Raw genomic sequence first — 17766 nt, 5'->3', positions numbered from 1 at the left:
TTATTAGATCACTGATCATTCACTGAGGGTTAATTATGTAAAACAAGGTGAAAATTACAAAAGTGAACAGATTCACTAGATTTCGACCAATGAAATCGTAGATACTCTAGGGAATTTTCAGCCATTGGCCGCGTTCAGCAGAACAACTGTTGTCGTCTTCTCAAAGCTATGCGTTGATTTGTTAGTTCTAAAAGTAAGAGCCAATCACGTTCGATTGCCGCTAAACGGTTTGTTCTGCCGAACGCGCCTATTCTTTATACAGACCGCGTTCAGCAGATACAACTGTTGAGTTCGTCTTATCAACACTCTGCGTTGATTGCTTGGTTCTAAAAGTAAGAACCAATCATTCTATTGCTCCTTAGCGCGGCTCACAATCAGTGAGCGGTCGTACTACTGGATGCACCTATTTTCTTTATAGGAGTAGAACTCTAGTCTTTCCGTTTGTTTATGCAACCTTGAATAAACGAATGCCTCATGCACCTGTTGTTTTTTTAAGTTTACGATTCAAGGAATCGCAAATGCGGAATTACTTAATTGCGGGGATACGTAACGTCACAAAGATCTAAGTCTTTCTTCCAGTTGTCCAGTATGTTTTGACAAAGTATGCTATTAGCGCACGAATGCGTCTGTTATTATGTAACGTTAACGCAGAATCTCGTGGAATCTCGTGATGACAGTCTAACCAAGTCTAACGAAAGCTCCACGGTGTACACAGTAATTTGTGCTCCGTCCTAGGGTTAGAAAAGTTTCAATCAATGGCGTACCCGGTAATTCTAAATAACAATTCTAACGATTACACCTGCGACAGCTGATATCACGCTTTATCCAGTCATTTTGGTTTATTATGAATGGCCCTGTATCGCCTGACGAGCGCACGTCAATTTGATAGCTCTCGCATGTAGACAAGGAGCCTCCTCGTTTCGTCACAGCTTGTCTGAATTTGTGATTCTCTCTTCAATTATATTTATCTTGTCCGTTTCTTCAAGAGCGCGATGTACGGCTCCACCGATTCAGGATCAGGGGTAAATCCAGAGGTTCAACGATGGTTCGCCACAGTGGACAAGGATGGGAGTGGACGGATAACGGCTGCAGAATTGCAGTCGGCGTTGGCCAACGGTCAAGGAGGTACCTTCTCTGACACAGCGTGCAAGTTAATGATTGGTACGTTTGCGGGTTTCGTACATAAAATATTTAGTGAACAAATAGAAGAGAGAACAATGTATCGGAGCTTTAGCTCTCTTCGGCGAGCTGTAAACATATCAACGAATTCTATTTCTTTCCACAGGTATGTTCGACAAGGAGAAGAATGGCACTATAAACGTAACGGAATTCCAAGCTCTTTACAATTACATAAATTCTTGGCTCGGTGTATTTCGTGGCTTTGACCACGATAATTCGGGTAGCATACAAGAGAATGAGTTAAACGCAGCCCTAACACAAATGGGCTATAGGCTTAGTCCGGATTTCATTCAATTCCTTATAAAAAAGAGCGATCTTCGTGGTCATCAGTCCATTACTGTGGACCAGTTCATAGTATTGTGTGTTCAGATACAGAGGTTTACAGGTAATTAGAAATGTTTACATAAAAAGAAGAAAATTTTATGATAATTCTGATATCAAATCATCATGCTAAATATTATCAATAGTTTGATAACATTTAGCATGATGATTTAAGCATGTTTGTTTAACAAAGATACGTTGTATGTTACAGAGGCATTTAGGACAAGAGACACAGATCAAACTGGATCGATTACTATTGGATTTGAAGATTTTCTGGGAGTAGCTCTTAGCTGCAGCATATAACGTCTTCATATTTTAATAACAATACAGTTGAAATATTTTATACACTTGTGCAGCAATTATTGTTTAACTTACGCTACAAGTGCTCTATTTTTCTATCTTAGAAGATAATGTAAAACGTGGGTTTTTAGACATGAAGGATCTTAGGCTTATGAGAGATTTGTTTGTTCTTGGAAATTTCTATATTTTCTTCGCCACTAAGCTTTTAGTGAGGTTTATTTATGTTTAGTTATAATGATAAAATTAAGATTTTTAATAAATATGAGAAGCACTGAAATTATGCTTCCTGCCGATTCCGCTGATCAATACCTCAAATGACAATGAAACGCGTTTATTTTACATTCATGCACGTTAATAAGATTTAACATAGTGTTGAAATAAAAATGAATATCACATGACAATGCAAGATGCATAAAGCAACATATCCCATGATTTTGTTCATTTTGTATGTTTAATGTGTCATATAAGATAAAAGCGAAATGACTGGTGTATAATATTTTTACCATTTAAGTAACACTTGTACTATCCAATTTTTTTTACATTTGCCATACGTGTTTACAATTGCTATCTTTATAAAGATTTACTAGTACAAGGTTTATAAATTTACTGTCTTTATGTGGAGATAAAGATAACTTTACCTGAAATACACATGAAAGTAAATAGGACTTGACATAAAGGGTTTTCTTTACACAGATACTTTGAGAATAATGTAGATATTTCAAATTTACGAGACTATAAAATTGTATTACTCCACATGAAACTGGCTCGGGAAAGAATACAAGAATTTGAACGATTAAAAAAAGCACGACACCTTCTGGATGCTATTTCATTAATAAACAATTTACTTGCCGATGGTTCTGAAATAGAAATATTATCGCTTGCTGGGATAATAGTCAGGAGATTAAATAAATTAGGTGTGACAAATGTAACGGCAGATAAGGAAAACGGTATGTAGGTATTTGATATACGTGAGTTCTCCTCATATATGATATGTGAGTTTTCTTTATGAAACATGTGTATTATATTCTGTTGCAGAATACTGGTATAAAGATACGAGATTATCGGCTTTGAGACTCACACATAGTGGCATTTATCACTGTTGCACATTTTGTTCTAGTGGTGGAAAAAAGGAAATGACTTGTGGCTGTAGAGGCACCATGCCTGGTAAGGATTAATTTCACAAGTTAAATCTTTAAATAGCAACTATGGAATACGTATCGCGCGAACCAAAAAGATAAAAGAAATTAATTTAAAAGTAATTTCTGTAATACTAATTCTATAATATTGTAAAATGTTCAAAATTTATAAAAAAGCAATTTTTAGTAACTGCTATACAAAATTTAGATAAGTAAAAACAGAAATAAGAAAAATAATAAATTAGTTAATTTTTGTAAAGGTGGATACAAAGGCTGTGGCCATGGACATATCGGACATCCGGGCTTTAATCATTGGTCTTGCTGCGGATCTATATTACGTAATGGACGTTGCTTAATTATGCGAAAAACCATGCATCAATTTATATTGTGAGTCTTAATAAATTAATAAATATATCTTCCGTATAAGAATATAATTTAGATATTCCAGTTTCCATAAAAATAAATACATTAATTATGCCTTACATCTTTAATTAAGAGAGAAAAATATTATTTCAAGAGATTTGAGTATATTTATATGTGCTCAACCGATTAAAACATTTTGTAATTTTTGAAACAATTTTATCCAACTGTAGTTTTTGAATTAGAAACTTTCATTCTTGTTAAAAATTATATAAAATTTTACTTCAAGCAAAAAGAAGTAATCTTATATATAGTATCTAATTGTAAGTCCTATATATTGCAACAGCTTATATTGATAATTGAAATTAATAGCTTTAAAATACAGAAATGCTTGAGCAAAGTAACAATAGTTATTGAGCGTCTCTATTAAAAAAAAAAAGAGAAGAGTAGAGAAAAGATGAAATTTATAACATACTTTTGTATCTTACCTTAATTTTATCGCTGTAGGTGACATGTAACAATATATAAACAAATATTCTTTTATTATATCTCATATATATAAAATTTTTTCGACACATTTACACTATATGATATATAATACATAATATATACAAAAATTAAATGATCTTTACATTTGTATTATTTATTAATACAAATAATAGTTTACATTGTTTACAAATGTTCGCAATATATTTAACTAAACTTAGATATAACACATTTTAAGTCACATCATCAGCCGCGATATAATTTGCTTCTTACTTAATATTATAGATTAACCAAATATGTTGAAATCGCATAATAATTTTCATAATTCTAATCAGTCTGTGTTGTCAGTCGAAGCTTTGGAATGTATGCTTTATACCTCAAATGACAATATATACCCTTTTCGCTCATTACTATCATATTAATCACATGACAATTGTTACAGAGTGTACTAATATTAACAAAAATTAGCTTTTGCACAGTCTTAATACACATCAAAGTGTTGCATTTTTATCATACAATTAAAATTTAAAAAATTTATAAGTTCTTAAACATTTATTTAGTGAGTTCTGTATATGAACTCGCATTTGCACAATGTAGTTTATATAATTTCCAATTTTATATTATATAAAATTACAGTTGGACATACCTGCAAATCTTGGCTATATGGTGTGCTTCTTCAAGATCGTTAGTTGAAAATACGTTGTGGTTGTATTGAATCAATAGATTATTTAGGTACATTTTCGCTTTTTGTAATATCTTTGCTAAGTATGTACCAGCTCTTCTTCCCACTCCAACAGCGTCTTCGCTAGCATGACCTCTGTGCTGCATACTCCACATGCATTCTTTGCACGTTACCTGAAAATTTTGTATTATTGCTTACTTATTAATTCCATAAAATAACAAGTCGTTCAGTATAATAAATCACAAAAAAATTCGTACCACTTAAATTGAAAGTATCAATCGTTAGAATTCAATTGCATTTTCATTATATATATCCTTCTTTTATACTTAACACAATATTAAAAAGTATCGTATATCTAAGAAGAAAGAATTTTTGTAAACCTGCTGACACGCGATGCAATAAAATCTTAAAGCGTGCGTCGGATGTGTTTGGCATAAAATTGTCCGTCGTACTTTAGTAGCCTCCCACAGTGGTCTCATTAAATGTTTAATTATTCTCGCTTCCGCAAGGTTTTGCTGCTCGTGTTGCCTGCCGCACTCCGAGCAAAAATTGCGTAAACACGTCGAACATTGTATGAACGCCTTAAAAAAAAATTAACATGCGGAGAAGTCTATAAAACATTTCTACCTTGCGACGAGATAAAATTTTAAAAGAAATACGATAATAATATTTAGATCGTCACCAGAACTTCGCCTGTGCAGGCGTCGCAAAGTACTCTATTGACCAGTTTACGTCGCACGGTGTCCATAACTAAACGATGCTGCAAGGGATAATGCGGCGGCGGTACGACAGAATTAGCATTCGGCAAGTGCGAGTCGCATAACGGACATGTTTCGTAATAAATGTCGGATTGCGCGTACATTCGACCGTCTCGTATTTCGTTCTTTGAAGAAACATTCGGAGCTGCAAGCATACAACAATTCCATCAATGCCTCTTCATAAATCAAAAGTGCGATTGTACGTGACATTGTTAGTAACGTTAAAAATATTGAATTGCGTTTTCCTTCCTTAAGATTCTTCCTTTCGCTACTTACGTTTGCTCATCAATTCGTAAACGCATGATAAACATATAGGATGCAAGCAAGGAAGGAGTCTAGGCTCCTCCATTCTCTGCCCACATCTGGGACATTGGAAGTCCGCATCGTGCGGCAATCTATCTGAAAACTCCATCGGCTCCCTCGAGTCGTCTTCCTCGATTTCGCTGGCCATTTTTCTGCGAATGAAGACGGGGGAAGGCTGGTGTGCAAAGACGTTCGTATTCGACCAAGGAGCGCGCCTTTTTCTGGAATCCTCGTTGCTGAAAATATTTAAAGTTATTTACATACATCTTAAGAATTAGTAAAGGTCTTAAAAATTCTATTCAACTGTACGATCAATATTTTACATAATATAATAAATTATAATTTTAACTCTCGATTGAAACAGGCTTTATATATTAAATCATATATCACGTGTCAAATCATATAATAAACTTCATTTTAAGTGAATTTTAAATTCATTTTAAGTAAATTTAAAGGTATCGCTTACCGTTTGTTCGTATATGCCATCGTCATTGGTTCGACGTGAACGAAATCTTCAGTATTTATACCTTTGCTCTTGCCCTCGACCAAATTTGCGTAAATATGATCGCAGCTTCCGAGCTCGCTGTCTGTCGCAGCCCCGCGACCGCAGCAACCTTTCGAAGAGCGTTTTGCCGAACAATTTACGAAATCCATCGATTACAACACGCTAAAACAATATAGTTAATGAGAATACAACAAATATAATTTTCTCTGACCGATGTCAAAATCACAATAATGACTCACCAAGAAATTAAGGTATAATTAACGGGAGATACGAAAGAATGAGTCAACGGGCCGCACGAAGGCTTCCTACTACTTAAAACTCGTTCTCCTACAGCGTAGCTGGTTAAAAATAACTTTAAAACATAGGCTATGAGCCAAGCGCATGTGGAACTTGCCTTGAAATGCAAAATCTTTAGCTACTGGTCGCGAAGTTGTAGATATCTTTAATATCTAGGTTGTCAATTCGATGAAAAACCTCTCATTCTCCATAAACGTTTGCTAGCGCAAAATGTAAATAAAAATACTTAATATTTATATGCAACAATTTAGTGGAAAGAGGTTTTCTCCTATAATTAATTTTCTCAAGAGATAGGATTAAAAAAAAATTATTAGCAAACAAAAATTTATTATATTTATAAATCAGAAGTAACACATAAATATATTAAGCGACAATTATTTGTTATTAATCAAGTGGGTATGTGCAAGAAATAAGTAATAAAATATGTATAGATAGTAAATTTTATTTAGTATTCATGTAGTGTAAAAATAAGATTGACAATGTATATATTAAAGAGTAAGCAGTATACATACATATAAACGACATACAGAATCGATACAGTGCTTACTACATATCGATTTTAATTGAAATAGCTTCTAAGGCCATAATAATATTCAGATAAGCTCTCAAACAGTTTGACGATCATTTGACGCTGCATCTTGTCGCGTCAGCAATCGTTGACGTAGTTAAAAATCACATAATAGATACAGAATAGAATTGATTAATAATACTTAAGACGAATTAAGTAACATGACGTAGAGTATGAGGTTATTATTATTATCGCATATCTATAAACAAGACTTAAACTCCATCTATGTTCTTAGAGAACATTGTTATCAATACCGATTCTGGAGGCGATCATTCCTTATAAGATATATAAGTCAACTTATACCTTCGTGACTAGTATTTCAGGTTTGGCCAAACTTACACAACTGTGCGCTATTTATCATTGCACTCTATTATCGTTGCATTTCTGAAATTTAGTAAAATCTAGATACATCTTGATTACGTTTTATCGTATGATAAATCGTAAATTTATTGTAGTTATTATTTAGTAATTTATTATAGTGTTACCTCATGTCTTTACTCGAGAACCGACTTTGATAAATCCATTCCGAGATTTACCGTTTCTTATATGGCTACCGCTTTTACTCTTACGATGCTCAAACAGAACATCGTCAGAATCGGTGTCCGATTCCGATAACACCATCTTGTTGTGAGTTGAAACTGCAACATGAAGATTATTATAACTTAATAACTAGAATAAAGAATTTTTTAATGCATTCAAATATTTTCGGATACAATATTTTAAGAGGATATTTCCCAAAATTGTTCGAGTTAAAAAAAGTGGTCATAAAAATTTTCAAATAGTGAAATTTCTCTCATGGTCTTTCATCTGAATTAAGAACAACATTAAGACGTTAACATTAAGAAGAAAAATTCTACCACTTAGACAATGTACAAAGATAATGACAAAATTCAAAATATTGATTATTATTGTCATCTAACAATAAGTAATAAGAGTTACATACATGCACTGCTATCATCTTCTGGCTCTGGTTGCAGCAAAGAATAACGCGGTGGTTTCTTCTTAGGCCGAAGCAAACGTCTTTTACCGACGCATATCCTTTGACACAAGCAAACAAGACCCCAAATAAATCCAACCCAACATACAACTAATGATAGCAATGCTATTATCACATATAGAATGCTCCAATCTGAAAAGAGAAAAAATGAAAATAAAAGTAAGTTTGAAAAATATATTTATAATATGTATGTATATTGGAACACTATGTATATCAAGTAATACGGAATGGAAAGAATAATTTAACGTACCACAATTAGAATCTCCATTACCAAAATATTTTTGTATTAAATTCTGCATCCAAAATGCTTCGCATAAGCATTGTCTTGTCTCTTGATCGCATACACCGTGGCCTAGATAGAAACATTAACTCCATGAATTATGAATAGAAACTTACGAACTTTAATATATTTATCACTTTTCAATATTATATACCTGAACAATTATTTTGGCATATAGCGGTGTCTATATTGGCAACCGACAGCTGTAAGAGACCGGAATCTTGTAATAACTTTTCTCTCAATCTTTTAACTACTTCTGGACCCGGCAATGCTGTTGTTCCCTTCTTTTTCACGTAAAACATTAAGACGGCCTTTCCAGTATGCGGTTCTGCCCTCAAACTTCGCACGACGATTGAAGCTTCATCTCGCAATAACATTTGCAGTTTTACTACTAACGAATTCTTTTGCGAAACAGTTAACATGTTAGCTCCAATGTTTAGTGTTAGTTCTACCAAATGCAACAATTGCGGATCTACAGAAAGAAATAGAAAGTTGATTTTTTTTTAAGTTGTCGCATTATAAAATAATATATTTTTTCTAGTCTGTACTAACCGGGTTTTACAATTACTGATACGGTGTCTTCACTACTCAGACCTTGATCATCCGTTACTTTTAATCGAAAAACATAACGACCAGGAACTATATCTGTTAGCTATAAAAAAGGCAACATAGACGTATGCATTTATGTGTATGCGTATGACGTATATTGTGTAAGCAGGTATGTGAGATGAGTCTCAAACAATAAATTAAGCAACAAAACATTTAACACTATTATACAACTATACGAATGGAGTTCGCATTTTAACTTTACCATTAAGACTGGTGATTTATCCGTATCTTGAACTATAGCGCCAATCGCAAGACTAGATTGATCTCTGGTCCACAGCCATTGTCCTATCCTTAAATCATCACTCGATTGTGATCCATTGATGATTAACGCGCTGATTGGCGCCGTCACAACTTGATCGCCACCAGCGTTCGCTTTGGGAGGCGCATTTTTATCTAGGATAAATAAGATTTTTTATAATACACATCGCAATATAATATACGATTGTAAGGCAGTACTTACTTTGTGTTACCTTCACATTGACCGTATCTGAATCCGCATTACCGTTATCATCGACAACAGTCAATTTAAATGCATAATCACCTTTGGTTAATTTTGTAATATTTGTAACAGATTCGTTAACGGTGGCAAATTCAGCATTATTAGGCCCACTGTAATGCCAACAATATATTTATAAATTCAAGATACACGACATGTACTGTAAGATGTAATTTAATTAGATACATTGTACCTTACTTGCTCCCAATGATACAAAACAATCTTTATGTCATCCTTACTTCTTGTACCATTTAGAACAGCGCGAGTTGTCGGTAATGCTATGCTTATATCGTCACCAGCGTCGGCTACAACAAAATTAATCAATCGAGATTGTATCAAGAAGCGGTACACTTTAAACTGTAAACATTACCGCGCAGTGTTAAAGAGAATTTGATACATTTGAGATATTGACGACAAAAATGATATTTACCCTTTGGCGGTTTATTCGTTGGAGGTTTTACAAACACATGCACTTCCGCTGTGGAAGATTGCTCAGAATCATCCGTTACTTTAAGTACAAATGTATACATTCCTTCCTCGAGATTTGACAATTGTAAGTAAGGTGTTCTTGTGTTCTGCATATCTACCGCTTTATTCTGATCGGATGGACTTTTGGTCCACTCCCAACTCGCTATTCCTCGATCGTCGGTACTTAAATTACCGTTAAGCGTCAATGTATTTTGAGGTAGATAAATGATAACGTCTTGGCCTGCGTTTGCACTGGGGGGATAGTCGATCACTTTTAAGACAGTTATATTGGCACTTGTCGAATTTGTAACGTGATTTGAATCTTCAACTGTTAATCTGCAAAAAAAAATATATATATGATTTAGATAAAAGATTTATATAAAAACTTTCGATATTTTTATCTAAGGAAGGTGTAGAAAAGTAAAAACTTGTCGAGCTATCTCTATACATAAATATTATGTAATTGTATTCGCCATAATATAACACAGTTAGAGTACTAACTTGAAAGTGTAATTGCCGGCAATAAGATTATCTAATTGAAGCGTGGGTGTATCCACAAGGTTGGGTTGATATCCAATCGGGCCTTGCTGCAGTTCCCAATGATAAGAGATGACGCGATCATCATCCTTACTATTCGAGCCGTCCAAAACCGCGCCTGTATTCGGTAGCTTCACAATTTGCGATGCGGGCGTAATTATGGCAATTGGTGCTTGGTTGATACGTTTCGCTAAAATAAAAATTCAGATTAAAAAAAAAAGACCGATCTCTGACAAAAAGAAAAAAAGAAAATTTTCAAAGCGCTTACGAGGTAAAACGCTGACATTGGCATAAGCTTCTCCATAAGCGTTCGGACTGCTTACAGCTACCTTAAACGTGTACAAGCCTTCCGACAAATTACTTAATTTGACAGTAACACGATTCTGATCTGTCATCGTTCCGGTATGTCCCTCCGGTTGACTGAGCAGACTCCAAGCGTAATTATAATGTTGATTGCCCAGTTCAGCGGGGACGGTATACGCGGACAGCGTGACTTCGTTTTCCGGTAATCTCACTTCTTTAGAAACTGCCGAGACTAACAATTGTTTCATAGTCGGCTTAATCGACGTGCTGATATCTTTCACAGTTGGAACTTTCGCTTGTTGCGTTACACCGAGCTCAGCGTCTATTTCATCTATACAAGTGCCTGCAGCAATAACAGATATAGATCACATTAAAAGCATAATTGATTTCAAATCCACTATTTTTCTAAAGAATAGAGTGGATGTGATGTTAAAGAAAATTATGTGATAAATATTTCAGATACATATAAAATTCAAAAATATTTATTCTGGCAAATTGCACAAATAAATAACCAAAACGTGTTATACATACCAGCAACATTTCGCTTGAAACTTAAAGGACATTGACAAGTTCCGACATCAGTGTCCCCATGTTTTACACAAATCTCGTTATCTAGGCAACCTGACTGATCCATACAATTGATTATGATTTTGTTTGGTTCATTGAACAATACTTGATCTTGCTCTGTGCCATCTGTGCTCAATGTCCTAAATGCATACAATTAAGGGAAGAGATCATTTTGCTATTGCTTGTTGCTCGAAATGGAAATATTTTTTTTAATATAAATACTAGAAATTTATCTAATCTTGAATCGAACCTACCCAACGTTGTCCTCATTGACTTGATCCAAGAAATCGCTCCATACTTTATTACTCTCCACGGGTCTGACCAATACCATGCTCGGTGGATTATCGTTTGCCAATTCGGGCCTGTACAGCGGCACGCACACCATGGAGTTCTCGCACTCTACATGATAGCACGTACCGTTGTGCATAAACGCTACGTTACACAAGGGTTTCTTGCAGCAGGCCATAACGCAGTCCTGCATGTTGGACAAGTGAATTTGTTGCGTGTAAGTCCCGCCGGTCAAATTTCCACGGGGCAAGTAACTCGTGAACACCCGCGGATATAGGTCCGAGCACAGCAGTTGCACATTCCACAGTCTGTCCAAATCGCAGATGCAGCTTTCGAATAGTAATATGTATAATCCCAGGTGATATATTCCAATCATGTTAGCTGTAAAAACAGAACTCGAAGTCACACGCAGGCATCTTTTTTTAGTTTACAATACATTGATAGAAACATTTTTTTTCCCCGAATGAAATTATGGTAAATAACGCGTGGTGTAATTAAAAAATAACATGGAAATCATATAAACCTAGTATATTATGCGAGCCACACGCACATAAAAACAGGTAAGATGATATTTGACAGTTTCAATTATACGTAATAAAAATATATAACCAACTAGATAAAACATAATCTCGATTTATGACATAATAGAAAATAATTTCAATACATATCGACGACAGAAATATAAATTATAATTCTAATAAAAATATAATTATGTGTCACATGGAATGTCTCACGATACATCATAAAATATATATTTTAACTAACTAGATAAAAAATAATCTCAATTTATGACATAATAGAAAATAATTTCAACACATATCGACGACACAAATATAAATTATAATTCTAATAAAAATATAATTATGTGTCACATGGAATGTCTCACGATACATCATAAAATATATATTTTAACTAACTAGATAAAAAATCTCAATTTATGACATAATATAATAAAAAATAATTTCAATACATATCGATGACACAAATATAAATTATAATTCTAATAAAAATATAATTATGTGTCACATGGAATGTCTCACAATATATCATAAAATTATATATTTTAAATAAGTAGATTTAAATTAAATTTTGTTAAACGCGCGTATTATTCAAGTTTGGCAAAATGCGATATGTATGTACAGGGCACGGGCACTTGAGGAAATATCGGATATCAATAAAGCTTTCAATAAAATAGGATTCGTACCTGACAAAATTCGTTCTCGTTGCACACCGGTGAAAAATGGGACGCTCGTCCGCGCGAAGGCCAAGAAGTGGGATCGTCGCTAGGTTATTCTACAATGACACATGTGTCATTTTCTGCGCGTCTCCCCGTGGTCGTGTAAGCTCCTCGCGATCCGTCAACGGCGTCAACGATTAACTCGCCCGACGTGCCTTACTTTAAAGCAGCCTGGAGACTTGCGCGGCTTATCATATATTAGCAGCATGTTATTATCAAACACAGCCTAGACCATACGGGTGATTATCATATTTCCTGTCGCGCCGTGCCGGAATAACGATCGCGCATATAATACCGATAAAAGGGGAATACGTACGAGCGCGACTGTATATGTATGTACGCGAGTGTCGCGAGTCGCCGAACGAAAAAAAATCGGGAGCTGTTCAGCTGTGAGCTGTCAATTACGGCAATAGTTTCCGCATTTTACTGCCACCTGCAATAAGATGAGAACTAAATTGTAGCAGCGCGTTAATTCGCTGGGTCACGGAAGCGGCCTGACTTATCGGTTTGATTTACTCGCTGCGTCGATAATGATAAACGACTCATTAGATAAATTACTGCGTTATCGATTGATTCATTGACAGGTCAAAAACACGTTTTCGCAGTTTCCATTGGCGGCCGCGCGATAGCACCACCGATACATTTTCGGCGGCAAAGTACGGAGTACAGAGTACAGGCACTACAGGCAGTACAGCTACGGTGCGCGTTGGTGCGCGTGTGGTTCGCGCAATTTACGTGTGGAAGAGAGAAAGAGTAGAAGAATGAGAGAGACAACTCGTTTCTTTGCCGTGTCGCGCGTTACATGTCGTCGAAGAGTCGTCGCGATCGCCGGCGGGTGAGCCACGGAACGGAGTGTCGAGTATCGGAGTGATCTCCCTCATCTCGTCGACCACGGTGCGGCGAGTGAGAGAGCGCGCGCGCGCGCGCGTCGCGTCCGCGTCTCCCTCCCCACTCTCGCGGTCCTCTCGCTCTCTTTCACCGCTTTCCTCCCTCCCACTCCCTTTCGCTCCTCTCCCGACATGGCCAAGACGTACCGTTAACTCACGCGTCTCTCCTACTATCCATTGATGCCTCCGCCGTCGCGTAACTCGTGCGTGCTCCCCTATACCGTGCATCTCGCATCGCGCGCGTGCAAGGACGCGCGTCCTCCTCGCCTGCCACCGCCGCTGCGTGCCGCAAGTCTGCAGGGACGAGACGACGCGCGGCGCCGCGCAAACCGGCCGCAGGGCCGTCACGCCGGAAGGTTAGGTGAGTGGAGTTTTTGATGCATGTATAGTATGCACGCTCCTTTGATTCTCCCGACTCGGCCTGGCTCGGCATCGTCGGTCCAGCTCCGTTTCCCTCCGCTCCTCTCCCTCTCGCTCGCCCGCCCGCCCACGGTCCGATCCGGCGTCCGGCGGCGATCTGGAGAAAACGGCGCGGCGCGGCGCGGCGCGGCACGGCGCCCGACCGCTCCGGCTCGCCTTTGTCCCCGCGTCCGCGGCAGGTGTCGTGTTTACGCGCGCCGAGAGTGCCTTGTCCGCCGTGATCGAAGCCGGCTCCCGTCCCGATCGCTAGTAGACAGTCGTTCACCGAGCGCCCGACGATACGTCACGTTTCCCGAATCCCGATCGCATTGTCCGAGTACTCCGAGTATCGTCGCACTCCGGCGAGCCTGGCCGTCGCGAGAGAAGTCGGTGAGTAATTAAACGATCCTCCGGAGAGAGAGAGCGAAGGTGATTTTCGGTGACGTTCGGAGGCTGATCTGCAGACGCGCGTCGCTTTTGTTATTTTCGTCAGCTGTTCACGCGCGCGTGTGTGTGTGTGTGTTGTCACAAAGCAACTGTCCCAGAGGGGACCGCGTCCTTTCACCGGGGATATTTAATTTCGTTCTGCCGAGCCGACACGTCGGGGATTAGAAAGAAAATCCGAGTTCGCCGCTCGGCTTTCCTGTCCGCCGCCGCCGCCGCCGTCGTCGTGACGACTGATATCTGCTGAACGCGATAAGGGCTCAGACACAATGAAAAAAATAAGGAATAAGATAATAAAGGAATAAGGAATAAGGCATGTTGCATCTCACTTTAATGTATGTGTACTGAATTGAGATGCGACATTCCCTTATTCCTTACTCCTTTATCTTATTCCTTATTTTTCTCATCGTGTCTGAGCCCTAACTCGAGACTTTTAATCTCGTCTCCGCGATTTGACGCGTTTTATGTATACCTCGTTACGAGCACGGGCTTTGCGCGATGCCGAGGATCGAAGGCGTTCGAATCCCAGATGGTACATGAATAATGATTAATGACATCATGCTGACGTCATTCTGACTTTATTCATTTAAAGATCAAGATCACTTTGTCGTTTCGATCTGATATCGCGCGACTCTTCGTTCCGCTTGAAGATCCGTGTCCGTCTGGAGGATTTGAACCTCTCGCTCGCTCGTTGACGCGCGCGAAAAAATTCCGAAAAACCGTATATCCGGAGAGCTCGAGAATCGTTTCCTTCTTCGTTCTCGCCCGCGAGATCGTTAGTATCATCGTTACACTCCGCTCCTCCGCTCGTGATGCATCGCGGCGTAACGCGCGCGCGGCTCGACGGAAACGCGTGCGTTCGCACCGTATAGATCGATCCATCTCGAGACGGTCTACGAGAGAGAGAGAGAGAACCGCGGGATAATTGGCGAGCAATTTGCGAACCGTATCCAGTATCTGATCGGGGATTTCTTTTCCGCGTAACATCACCAGGATCTTCTTCCTCCTCGTAGTCCTCGTTAATGGCACTTGCCTCTTCTTGCGAAGGTCAATGCGGCCAGGTATAACATCTGGATATTTTTTTACGTGTAGATTACGTCAGAATGTTGGCGATAACCGCATCGCGCGTGGCGCGATATGAATATTTACGAAAATTGAAGTAATTCCACGAGTGTGTAAAAACTACGATCGCGCGGTTGGAAAGAGAGTTTTGATGAATTAAAAGGATGCGGATAAATAGAGAAACTTGTACAATACTTTCGATAAATTTTTATAAATTCAATTTTATTATTTGATGTTTGATATTTAAATACTTTTACATTCTATGACTATATGAATTTTTTCTTGATTTGCATATCTTTTTTATTTTGTTTCCTTGTGTTGACGTTCTCTTATTTCGACTTTTGTTTAATTTAATTACATTTTTGTTTACGCAATCAGCGTAATCATTGTCGACTCTTATTGTCCCGCTTATTTTTTTCTCTTTTATTGTATATCGTAAAACTTAGTACCTATACACAGAGGCGGAATGCCGAGGTTTCCTTAAATTTTGATGAAATGTTCTTCACGTGCTTCGATAATTGAGTCTCGCCCTAAATATATAGCATTCAAGATACCGCGAAGAGAAATATTTCGGTTGTATTACATATTCTCTTCTCGTTATTTTTATAGTTTTACATTTCTCATACATCGCCCATTAATAGAATTCTATCGACGGATAGAAGTCGCAAAAATGGCATCGAAATAAAAACATAACGCATGAATAATGTAAAATTTTAAAATTCTCAAAAAGAATATATAAGGACAGGAATATTCCGTAATGACAAAGCACTGTTTGATAAGAGTATCACTTTGTTGCAGTTTGAGTAATTATTGCAAATTTTTTGATAACGATGCGCGCGTTAATGCTTTTACTTAGATTTCTTATCTAAAATTATGCTAGATATGTCTCTCTTTCGTTAAATAAAATTTAAATTTTTCAAAAAGTGAGGTCCAAGTAAGGTAAAACAAAATTTTCAGATGAAAATATGCAATAGGACGGAAACATAAAAGGTGTTTGAATTGTGTAGAATTTTGAAGAATATGGAAAAAATGCAATTTTTATTTCATGCATATACATTTCATCGAAAAGATATCTGAATAACGGATTCCTGAATTGATTTGAGGCTGAATCTTTTTGTAAATTTGATGAATTTTTTTGTAACTAAAACCTTGGTAATAAAATTTTTATTAAAAAAATAAAAATTTGCTGCCAAATGGGGAAATAAGATTCTAATTCAAATGGAGCAGTAAGATCTTGTTACTTAATTGCATCCTAGAAAATTTATAGATTCCGGAAAATAGTAAACACGATACAAGGTATCTTATGGATCTTTGAAAACGATAATTCTCCGCAATGTTTTTTGACAGATTTTTAACTTTTAATAGCATTTGAGTATAATTGTGACTTAAGTCAATCTTTCTATTAAGTTATTTTTATTGTTATTGTTAAATTCTCATTTTGTTGAAATAAAATCAGCCAAAAACGTTAACTGGAAGATAAGATTCTTTATCTATTCACATTTTTTATTTCGTCAAAATTTCTTTTTTAAGCCTTTTTTAATAGTTATTTATCTCTTGACACTTTCAATTGTCACTTGGCACTTTAAATTATGTCACTTTTTAATCAGAATAATTGCCATGTGCGGCTATTACCAAATATTCTGATATAATAAAAAAAAAAAAGTACATGATTTACGATTCGCAGTCAAATAAGACGCCTAATGTCCATTTCTACCATTGTAGATTAACTTTAATCTCGGTTTAAACTTATTTTTTTTAGTTGTGAAAATGAGAAAGGTATAAAAAGTAAATTAAACCGAGATTAAAGTTAATCTGCAGTGACAGAAATGGATATAAACCTTTCGAAATTACATTTTCCGGGAAGATTGATGCACGTTCGATCATATTACATGACGTTTTTTAATTTGTGAAACTGATGTTAGACCTATCCCGAACGAAAACAAGTTAAGTTGTGCGAGGTCACAGCTCGGCCGTGAGGATAGCTCGCAATGGGAGCCAAGAGAGTATTTAATCTCTATGTAAATAAGAGCGACCGTGATACAGTGACCTGTCAACTTTCCGCGTTCTCCTATTATGGCAATTAATCCGTAACTACGTGACTATTTATCACTGTAGGACGTTATTGACGTTTCGAAGGCACTTGCTGCGTAAATTTTTTTCCCCTTTTATTCTTCGTTGAGAAAATTTTTACCTATATAGGACGTAAATGCGAGTAAATAGATTCTTATTTAATTTGAACTATATTTTTATTTTATAATACACACACACACACATGAAAATAAAAGGAAATTGAAAAT

At 36.8% G+C, this 17766-nt stretch overlaps 4 protein-coding genes across 8 annotated transcripts in view; 2 read left to right on the top strand and 2 right to left on the bottom strand.

The window, feature by feature from the left end:
• The first annotated feature begins 432 nt into the window (after positions 1-432).
• Positions 433-2224, top strand: Pef (penta-EF-hand domain containing protein peflin). 3 transcript variants are annotated; one of them, XM_071776376.1, is made up of 4 exons: positions 433-586; positions 987-1161; positions 1286-1564; positions 1712-2224. In XM_071776376.1, the coding sequence occupies exons 2-4, from the start codon at positions 993-995 to the stop codon at positions 1801-1803; spliced, it is 540 nt and encodes a 179-aa protein (XP_071632477.1). In that variant the 5' UTR covers positions 433-586; positions 987-992; the 3' UTR covers positions 1804-2224. The 3 variants fall into 3 exon arrangements, with proteins under 3 accessions (XP_071632477.1, XP_071632475.1, XP_071632474.1); XM_071776374.1 differs by having other exon boundaries at positions 442-601; XM_071776373.1 differs by lacking the exon at positions 433-586 and adding an exon at positions 611-767.
• Positions 2225-3918: 1694 nt separating this feature from the next.
• On the bottom strand, positions 3919-6427 carry LOC139811894 (E3 ubiquitin-protein ligase TRIM45). Its single transcript, XM_071776362.1, has 6 exons — positions 6270-6427; positions 5992-6192; positions 5499-5761; positions 5147-5367; positions 4845-5045; positions 3919-4637 (listed from the first exon to the last, which is right to left on the bottom strand). The coding sequence occupies exons 2-6, from the start codon at positions 6177-6179 to the stop codon at positions 4413-4415; spliced, it is 1098 nt and encodes a 365-aa protein (XP_071632463.1). The 5' UTR covers positions 6180-6192; positions 6270-6427; the 3' UTR covers positions 3919-4412.
• A 326-nt stretch (positions 6428-6753) lies between these two features.
• On the bottom strand, positions 6754-13097 carry LOC139811892 (dyslexia-associated protein KIAA0319). 2 transcript variants are annotated; one of them, XM_071776349.1, is made up of 15 exons: positions 12645-13097; positions 11407-11821; positions 11117-11292; positions 10551-10928; positions 10247-10472; positions 9708-10081; positions 9471-9582; positions 9242-9390; positions 8984-9174; positions 8725-8824; positions 8327-8644; positions 8143-8244; positions 7839-8024; positions 7381-7533; positions 6754-7296 (listed from the first exon to the last, which is right to left on the bottom strand). In XM_071776349.1, exons 2-14 carry the CDS (start codon positions 11814-11816, stop codon positions 7382-7384), a joined length of 2874 nt encoding a protein of 957 aa, XP_071632450.1. In that variant the 5' UTR covers positions 11817-11821; positions 12645-13097; the 3' UTR covers positions 6754-7296; position 7381. The 2 variants fall into 2 exon arrangements, with proteins under 2 accessions (XP_071632450.1, XP_071632449.1); XM_071776348.1 differs by having other exon boundaries at positions 6754-7279; positions 12645-13096.
• Positions 13098-13405: 308 nt separating this feature from the next.
• The window catches only part of Fdl (fused lobes), a 38784-nt gene continuing 34423 nt past the window's right edge, over positions 13406-17766 (top strand). The window contains exon 1 of one of the 2 annotated variants that reach the window (XM_071776354.1): positions 13406-13925. The gene's annotated coding sequence lies outside the window, so the exon portion shown is untranslated. Of the gene's footprint in view, positions 13926-14141; positions 14354-17766 lie in introns of those variants that run through there. The other variant, XM_071776356.1, reaches the window with a different exon arrangement.

This window comes from Temnothorax longispinosus, chromosome 4, assembly GCF_030848805.1.
Source record: "Temnothorax longispinosus isolate EJ_2023e chromosome 4, Tlon_JGU_v1, whole genome shotgun sequence".
NCBI lineage: Eukaryota > Metazoa > Arthropoda > Insecta > Hymenoptera > Formicidae > Temnothorax > Temnothorax longispinosus.
The sequence above is the reverse complement of the archived record's forward strand: the minus strand, read 5'-3'. Positions and strand labels throughout refer to the sequence as shown.

Bases quoted from the DNA above. Each gene is read 5' to 3' on its own strand.
- Pef (XM_071776373.1), top strand. The intron at 1,162-1,285 runs GTACGTTTGCGG...TTCTTTCCACAG, and splicing joins AGCGTGCAAGTTAATGATTG to GTATGTTCGACAAGGAGAAG. The intron at 1,565-1,711 runs GTAATTAGAAAT...TGTATGTTACAG, and splicing joins TCAGATACAGAGGTTTACAG to AGGCATTTAGGACAAGAGAC.
- LOC139811894 (XM_071776362.1), bottom strand. From the start codon at position 6,179: ATGGATTTCGTAAATTGTTCGGCAAAACGCTCTTCGAAAGGTTGCTGC. The intron at 5,368-5,498 runs GTAAGTAGCGAA...GTATGCTTGCAG, and splicing joins TTACGAATTGATGAGCAAAC to CTCCGAATGTTTCTTCAAAG. The intron at 4,638-4,844 runs GTTTACAAAAAT...CAAAATTTTCAG, and splicing joins ATTGCATCGCGTGTCAGCAG to GTAACGTGCAAAGAATGCAT.
- LOC139811892 (XM_071776349.1), bottom strand. From the start codon at position 11,816: ATGATTGGAATATATCACCTGGGATTATACATATTACTATTCGAAAGC. The intron at 11,293-11,406 runs GTAGGTTCGATT...GTATGCATTTAG, and splicing joins GTCAATGAGGACAACGTTGG to GACATTGAGCACAGATGGCA. The intron at 9,391-9,470 runs GTACAATGTATC...TTGGCATTACAG, and splicing joins TATCATTGGGAGCAAGTAAG to TGGGCCTAATAATGCTGAAT.